An 8,568-nucleotide genomic window follows, 5' to 3' on the forward strand; every position below is an offset into this window, starting at 1 on the left:
GCATAATAAAGTTGAATGAACACATGCAGCTTGAGTGCTTTTGCTGACAGTGAAAAGCATGGTCAGAGGACAGCCTGTTTTGAAGACAGCAATGTCTGTTTTTTGCTGCCTAATGTTTATTTACCTATTTCTTCATGGAAATCAACATATAAATGTATTATGTGATAAATTATGCCATTAGTTCAGAGCTCACGGTCATCCGGGTGATAGAGCTCACTCATGAGTCGATAAATATAGGAAGGAGCGTTGCCTCCAATGTTCGAGATGAAGAGAGTGATGAGTTCAGGAGGAACATAGTCAAAGACTGGACAATGAACGCTGACCTTAGACAAAATCTCTCCTGAAAGAAAAACCGTGTTGAAAAGTGAGCAGAAGAGAACAAAAAGCATCCTCATCTTTTCATTGGCACTGGTCCTCCATATGATATGCAAAGAAACAGCTCACCCTGTACGCAGCAGCAAGATGGCAGAACAAACACCTTGCCAATTGTGCTTTGTGCTTTGGTCATTGAGCACAGAACAGTTGAGCAGCAGCAGAATCCTAGGCATGTTTACTCAGACTAAATTCTCACCAGGTCAAGAATAGATTTGCAGCATTGTAAGCATGCTTACAATTGCAGTTATGAATTCTGTCATATTCTGTTTGGGTGATCAAAGTAAACCTTTCAAGTGGTGGTGGAGGACAGCATGTCAGGGTGCAGCCAACTTATAGTGGCCCCGTAGGGTTTTCAAGGCAAGAGATGAACAGAGGTGATTTGCCATTGCCTGCCTCTGCACATCAACTCTGGACTTACTCGGTGGTCTGCTGTCCAAATACTAACCAGGTCTGACCCTCCTCAGCTTCTGAGATCTGATGAGATTGGGCCAGCCTGGCCAGATGGCATATCATTGCCAGGTTAGTTATGGCAGTTCATTCTCCTTGAAGACTTTGGAATAGAAAACCCACTAAAACAGGCTAATTGTTTTCAACCAGGTACATAATATTTCATTAAAATAATGCACCAGTGCATATTAGAGACTTAGCATAATTTAATTATACAATACTACACTCATATTCCATCAAGTCCCTTATATACTATACAAGTGAATGTGCCGGAGGAGGCCAGACTCTAATATTTTTTCAATCAGTTAAACAGCAGAGCAGTTAATGGTCAAAGTAGTTGCAGAAGAAAGTATTTACTAAGTTCATCCCATAGTATTTACTAAGTTCATCCCAACTTAATTCCTGAGGAGTTCCAGAAGCATTAAAAGATGGTGCCATGGGTAGATCCTCTCAAAAAGACTTATTAAACAAAGGATGTTTACCTTCTGTGAAAGGCAGTACTTCCTGTGGAGAGACAAACTTATGGAATGAATCTTCTTCATTAAGGAACTGGATGGAAGAGAGAACATCAAAGGCAACATCATTATCTTATGTTTGATCTCCTCTGACAGAGCCTGCCTTCACAGTTTTAAAAGCATAACAATTGCAGGTGTTGGGATTCCAAATACGGTACCCAATACCAGTTTCTACTTATACAGGGCAATGGGCTACATATAACTCTGGCAGCCACAAACAGGATAGACAGAAAAGCGTTGGCACAGCTATCTTGGAGTGCCTCCTCTTTTTAGGTACTACTAGAAAACTACCTTGCTTGCTCTAACAAAGGCTTCATAGACAGATTTCTCCTCCAGCACCTGTTGCTCATTTTGAGCATGAGTGCTACGCACCTACCTGTGGTGTGAGCTTGAACATGGGTGCACACACAATGAGAGGAGTAGAGTGGTGTTTGGCTGCTAATGCCAAGGTATGAGTCCCACTGATGGCTATCAATGCACCATTGGCCAAGATAGTCTTTGTCCCAATAATAACCTACAAAATACAAATGAATATTAAGAAAGAGTGCATGAAAGTGAATTGGGATGAAAGAAAAAGTGAGTTTCTAATGCTGTGGCATGACATGTGGTGATGAGGATGACAGTCATATCCATATATGGTAGAATAATAATCTAGGGCAAAAAAAACACTGTTTCAGTAGTAAGTCTAAGGCTGGTTTCCAGTTATTTTAATCAACAAACTTCCCCCTTGATTATGGGGATCACAGGACATCCTGCAGACAAGCAGCCCACCCTGTTCTCCTGTTTTAATATCTCCAAAAGTAGGAGAAACTGTCTGTTAGGAGGTCGCCCAGTTGTTGGAAATGCTGTCACCATAATATGCATATTCCAGTTAAGAAAAACAACACCTTCTCCAACAGCAGCAACTTTATATTCTATTCAAAACAGACTCTCCATTCAGTGGCTTTGATCAGCATCCTTGTTCCAACATGTTCCTTAAACCAGGGGGTGGAGTGTCTTTTAGATCATATGTACTGAAAAGTATAATCTTGGGTGTGCTTGGCCAAGATGTGCAAAGCAGATCTCTCCCTTTTTATGGATTTGTAACACCCAATGGATATTAAGATTTCTGTTGGACCAGTCTCTCTTTCTTGCATCACCTCTTTTCATACTGCCAATGAAGCTTAAACAAACAGACTCTCTAGATTTTTCTCTTGGGGAAGGAGAAGCATAGGAGCAAGCAGTCTGCTCATGCCTACCTTGTTGACTCGAGACATAACAGCAAAGATGGCTGCATCACTCATGACTGTGGTTTCTATATCCTCTTTGGCCAAACGGACAGCCATTTCATGGCCCTGCCCAAAAAGAGAGAGAGAAAACTGAAGATTGTAGAGGGAGAGGCCGGGCAAGACAAGTTTGTGCCACGCAAAGTCACATCAATAGTCCTCCAAACTCAGCATTCCTTCTATCAACAGGTAGCCAGATAGATGCCATAGCATAATGGCAACAGCAAGCTCCTTTTAATCATAGCATCGGCTGACCAGATGTCTGAAAACGGAGGCACACTTTCAGCTGCTAGTGCTGATCATCAACATCTATCCTTCAAGCATTCCTCATTACTTAAAAAAAATTAATGCTAGTTCTTTATTACAAAGCCACATGGCAATGAATTCCATAAATTTGTTGTGCTTTGTGTGAGGAAGTATTTCCTTGCATCTGAAAAGTGCTGTTTATTTTCTCTGAATTTAGATCACGATAAGTAGCCATGTTCATCTGTCAATAGCAGTAGAAAAGAGCAGGAGTCCAGTAACACCTTAAAGACTAACAAAAATTTTAACAGGCTCATACCCTGCCATAAATTTTGTTTGTCTTTAAGGTGCTACTGGACTCTTGCTCTTTTCTCTGAATTTGTTTTTGAAGACTGTATTTTCTAATATTTAATTTTTTTAATTACACAGTAGTTCCTCTGGGAATACTTGCTTGAATCAGCATCCCTTGCTGGAAAAGGTGGCCAGTCCTCCCCAGCCCAATTTCTGTTTACACTGCCTATTCATTCCCTCATGGGAAGGATACATCTATAACTGAGGCAGCACTCAGTGATCAGTACCCAATAGCAAACACATGCATCCCAGACAACAGACTTTACCTGGCAGAAGGGTGCACATTCAGCCACAATGACATGGAATTTCCTCTTGCGTGCTGCCTCCTTCAGGAATGCCTCCACTGTGTGCGAATAGCCAATGGTCATGATCACCTCGTTGGAGTGGATGTGCTCCAGTGCCTGCATAGCTATGTTGTCAGTTGTACCCTCTGCAAGAAAGAGTAGTCCATCCATGAGAGGAGATCCAGGCCCAACACATCTTCACTGAATTAACTAGAAACTAGGACCACAGTTAAAATAGCATGAAAACTCCCACCCTTTCCTCCCACATCTGAGCCTTTAACCTAATATACAGACTGGGTCTTCTGGTATTAAGGAGGGAGAGCATGTGCGCTGAATACATAGTATTAGATAAGCAAACGTCGAAGGTTTGCAATTACATCATTCCATTCTAGCTTTTATAAACCCTGCAAGGTACAGTTATTGTTCCTTCCAAGAAAATCATACTTCCCTATGACAAGTCTTGAAAAAATTTCTTTGCCTCCAGAAGCCAGTCTAAAAATTTAGGAGCCAGGCTGATTGTTTCAGTCTCCGTCATTTTGTATTTTTATGATTGTATTTACTAATCCTGGGTGCCACAATGAAATTTTTAGGCACCATGGCGAGCTGGTGCCTAGGATTTGTCAAGCCTTGCTGTGTCCTAGCTGGCCTGCATCTGTGCTACTTACAATTAATGAGCCCCAGTGTCCTCTGATCATTCTACTGGTCTCCTTTCACTGCTGATCTGGCAGGTAGGAAGACAGCCCCTCGTAGGGATCTGGGATGCAAAATTTCAGCAAGACTCACTACTGGAACTGTGCCTCTCTCATTGTATAGCAATTATCTACTTCTGAGTCCCCAGTTGAACATATAAGTTCACTACTGCCTGTTCAGACTATCCATGGCTCAAGGATATCAAACCCCTAATACTGGAAATCTTAATGTCAGGTGCTAGCGGACAAACCTGGAATCTTTGGCACCCAACGGCTATGTTTTACCTCTACAGTACAGTCTTCTCCTTTTATTTCTACTTGCACCTCTTACCTAATTCAATCAACAGCTCACTAATAGCTTCAATTACATTGGCCCTGAGAGGGCTATAATGGGTGTTGAAGTCCTCATTGAGACCTCCTGCGGTCAGAAGTTTGTGCAGCGACTCCTGCTGGTCACTCTCCTCACTGCGTCCTCGGAGCCTGAGGAACCAACAGGATTTTTCAGATCAGGAAAAAACAAGGAAACATTACCTTTTGGGAGGGTAGGGGATCCCATGAGGGATTAGGAGGAGCAACATGGCTTCCCACCCAGGCAGGTAAGAAGTCATATCTTCTCCCTATCCTGAGGAGCATCACTGAGAAATATCCTTAGCTTGAAAAAGTAAAAAAGAAAGCAAGAAATGTTTTAGAGCTGCTCTACCCTCCCTTCAGGTCTTAAAAAAAAATTAATCTTTAAAAAAAAAAACTCTGTCTCCGAACAAAGTGAGGGAAAGACAATGACTGTACAGAGAAGAAAGCAGGCTTTGGGACTGCTTTTGAGAACTAACATGGTCTAGTGGTTACAGTGTTGGTCTAAAGCTTGAGATCAAATCCCCAATGGCTGTTACCGCACTTGTATTCCCAGCGATGTATTAAGAGTTTGAAAATGTTATAAAAAATACTGTTCGCACTTTGTTTGGCCCCTTTAGCTGTAAAGACGTCTTCCAACCATTTATAAGCCGTGGTATCCAAAAACCCTTTTAAAGCGATGTTTTTTACAACATTTTCAAACTCTTAATACATCGCTGGGAATACAAAGTGCGGTAACCCCCATGGTTATAAAACTCACTGGGAGACTTTGGGCCAGTCACCCATTTGTTGCGAGAGGTTGTGGAAGGGGGGCGATGACACATACACTACACTGCCCAGTCTCCTTGAAGAAAGCAGGATAAAATGTATAGACAGAGAGACATAGGCAGAGCTCAGGAGAAGCTTTCTGCCGTTGTTAACCAATTGAACCAATGGTTATGTTTATAATTTGCTTCAAGAGACTAGGAAGCCAGAGAAACTAATCTTTATACTCAGATGTTTTTAAATTCTCCAAAGTGTTGCCAACCAATTACGTGCACTAGAAACCGAGCCTAGTGATCTCTTCAAATCCAAATGTTATGAGCAACTTTATCCACACTTCTATTAAGGAAGCCTATTGGGCAAAATATAGCACATGCAAAGCAGTCTTAATGCAAAAGAAATACTTTTATCAGGCAGAGATGCAGCACATACACATGGCAACTCAGTAAGAAAGGGGTCTCCTGCCAAAGACCTTCCAACAGACTCTGGATGGCTATTTTTAAGTCGTTGGTGAGGTCACCTTTATTAGAAGAGGTTGTTGGATTTTGATCACAAAAGGCCACCAGTGAACACATGAATCTCAGAGAACAAGGACATACATAGCCAACAGAAGCAGCTTCACCTGCCATACTCCTCCCGAATTATCTTCAGCACCCGTCTCACCATGTTGCCCACAGTGGTTTCAGATGGCTGCGCTGCCGTCATTCTCTTACCTTCCTTACGGATCAAATCCATCAGCTCTCCTAAAAAGAGTAGCAATGATGATTTGGTAAAGTGCAGGATTTGCCCATTTACTTCCAACAGTACACATTCAGAAAAGATTTCCACACATTGTATTTCTCTGCCTGTCCACACAATTAGCAGGGAATTGCATGGCTATGTGGCATGCTCCTTCACCTTACCCTTTTTCACATCAGTCAGTCATGAAGCAGGGATACACTTCCTGAGCTCCATTGCATGCTATAGTACTGGCTTAGAAGAGCAGGAGGTTGGCATTATAGAAGCAGTCCTATGTTCCAATCCATCTGCTTTGAAACCTTTAAGCAGATAACTATCAACTTTGTCCCTGCTTTATTTTCTAATGAAACATGTCACTTTTAAAGTGGAGGACACCCCTTGCACCTATATAGTCTTGCAAGCAAAAGCTTTACTAATGAAACTACAAAGGCCTGTTCATATCAAAGTGAACTTTCAAAAAAGTCCTACATTCAGTCTTTCTGCAAAATCAGAACTGACTATTCTATGGGAAATAGTATTTATTTATAGTTCACCTTTCTCGCTGAGACTCAATGAGTATTATAGAATATAAACAGTGCAATCAGATAGTATAAGATAACCAATGAATGTTGCAATAGGAGTAGGATTACAGCATTAGAGAACAATGCAAAACAACAAACTGTCTAAGGCAAGGTATACTATAAATAATACAGAATGAGGATTACAAGGTAAAAAGGGGGCCAAACACATGGCTGAGGGCAACAAGTTTCCATCACAGCTGGCCTCCCTTCCCCTTCCTTTCTCTGGGTTGTTTTATTCGGGCATCCTGACCATTCACCTCCTGGCTGGGTGCTGTCCTGTGTGCCATGAACTAGGTGCCAGCTGGATTTTAGAGTTAGGAATTATGGTTTTAATTGTAAATTATTTTGTATGTTAATATAACACTGACTGTGTGTTGCAGCCAGATACATCTATTGTCTCCTCTTCAACACGTGCACCTTACAGACTTTGGGTTTTCTCACCCTACGTGACAAGCTATAACCTGCCAAAATTCCCTCTTCTATAACTGCTAAAATGAACTGCTCTACATAATGCTTTAAAGGCACAGACTTCCATGATGATCTTTCAAGAATGGGTAGCTGTGTTAAGTCTGTTGAAGTAAAATTAAACGAGTCCTGTGGCACCTTACAGACGAAGACTAACACCACTCAGAGCTCACTTCATCAGATTCTGTGGAAAAGAATAAAAACGGAAGCCACACATCTACAGTACGATCCTATCCAGAGTTATTCCAGTCTAAATCCATCGTGGCCTTAAACTGGAGTAACTGCATAGGATCGCACCACTGTGGAAAGGCATGGGAGTCTCATACTTCCATTGCTCCTGGCCATTCTAAGGCGAAAAGCAAACCATTTGTAGGGAAACAGATTTAACAGGTGCGAGTGGGTGCGTTACATGCATAAAGATATGTATGGCCAATAATACATGCGTGTGGAATCTGAGACAACTGAAATAACATCCTCGGCGAAGAAACCACTGCCATCCAGGGGTGGGGGGGTGTTGGGGGGGGGAGTCACGACTGCGAAGCACGTCTTTCTGCAAGACGGGGTCTTTGCGCGTGCCGCGGAAGAAGCTCCGCCCCCGCCCTGTCGTGCTCACCCGCATTGTCCCAGCGCCCGTGAGCCACGATCCTCCGCAGCAGCCCCACGGTTTGCCGGGCGGCCTCCTCCGAGCGCGGCCGCTCCCCGCCCCGCTTCAGCAGCGCCACGAAGTCCTCGACCTGGCCGGACAGCTCCGACTCCTTCTTCGTCGCTGTCATCCCCGACGTTTCGGCGACGCCGAAGGAGGGTGGGGGTGGGAAACGGTTCTGCGGCGGAACTGGAAAGGAAAGGACCCGCCGCCGGACGGAATGCCTCCGAGACACGGACGTCCTTCCGGTTTAGGACTGTTCCTATTGGCCGAGGGCATGCACGCGCCCAGGCTCATTACAAGCGATCTGTCCAGTGGTGGGAGGGGGGCGGAGGGCGCTGCTCTGAGCTTCTTGGAGAACAGGCAGAATAAAAATAGATATGTATTATGGGGAGCTGAGGGGGGAAAGAAGTGAAGCGGGTCTCGGGTTGGGATTGATCAGGCCAATTATGCCCGGGATGGTTTTGCCGCTCTCCAGATGCCCATTTTCCCCATCCAAATTCTCAGGACTCAAAAATAAGCCCCCATGCAGAGTGGATTATATGCGGCTCCTGAAAGCAGAACACTTTTGTTGTGGTATAAGCCTTCGCGTCCGAACTCACATAGGCTTAAGCCTCAACGAATCTGTTCTTTAAATACCATAAAAGCTTACACACACACACACCCTCCACTTCCAAAGCTGCCACTTTTTTTCGTGGTAGGGGCCAAGGAAACCTTGCTACGTTGCTGCTACATGGCTATAAAAGGGATGGCCGCCGTTTCCAGATTATGGCTCCTGTGTGTAGGTGAGGAATGTTGGCTGATGCAGCTTGTGAGAGTGCTGTGCTGCAGCCAGAAGCTGGAAAACTTACGCTTCCATAAAAATTTACTCGGGGTAATACCA

General features: G+C 43.7%; 1 protein-coding gene across 1 annotated transcript; it reads right to left on the reverse strand.

The window, feature by feature from the left end:
• Positions 1–174: 174 nt before the first annotated feature.
• EIF2B2 (eukaryotic translation initiation factor 2B subunit beta) lies at positions 175–7,823 on the reverse strand. The gene is made up of 8 exons (XM_056852200.1): positions 7,656–7,823; positions 5,902–6,022; positions 4,501–4,649; positions 3,463–3,626; positions 2,576–2,671; positions 1,714–1,851; positions 1,305–1,371; positions 175–340 (listed from the first exon to the last, which is right to left on the reverse strand). The coding sequence occupies exons 1-8, from the start codon at positions 7,813–7,815 to the stop codon at positions 183–185; spliced, it is 1,053 nt and encodes a 350-aa protein (XP_056708178.1). The 5' UTR covers positions 7,816–7,823; the 3' UTR covers positions 175–182.
• Between the last annotated feature and the right edge of the window lie 745 nt (positions 7,824–8,568).

Source organism: Euleptes europaea, chromosome 6 (assembly GCF_029931775.1).
Source record: "Euleptes europaea isolate rEulEur1 chromosome 6, rEulEur1.hap1, whole genome shotgun sequence".
In the NCBI taxonomy this organism is placed as follows: domain Eukaryota; kingdom Metazoa; phylum Chordata; class Lepidosauria; order Squamata; family Sphaerodactylidae; genus Euleptes; species Euleptes europaea.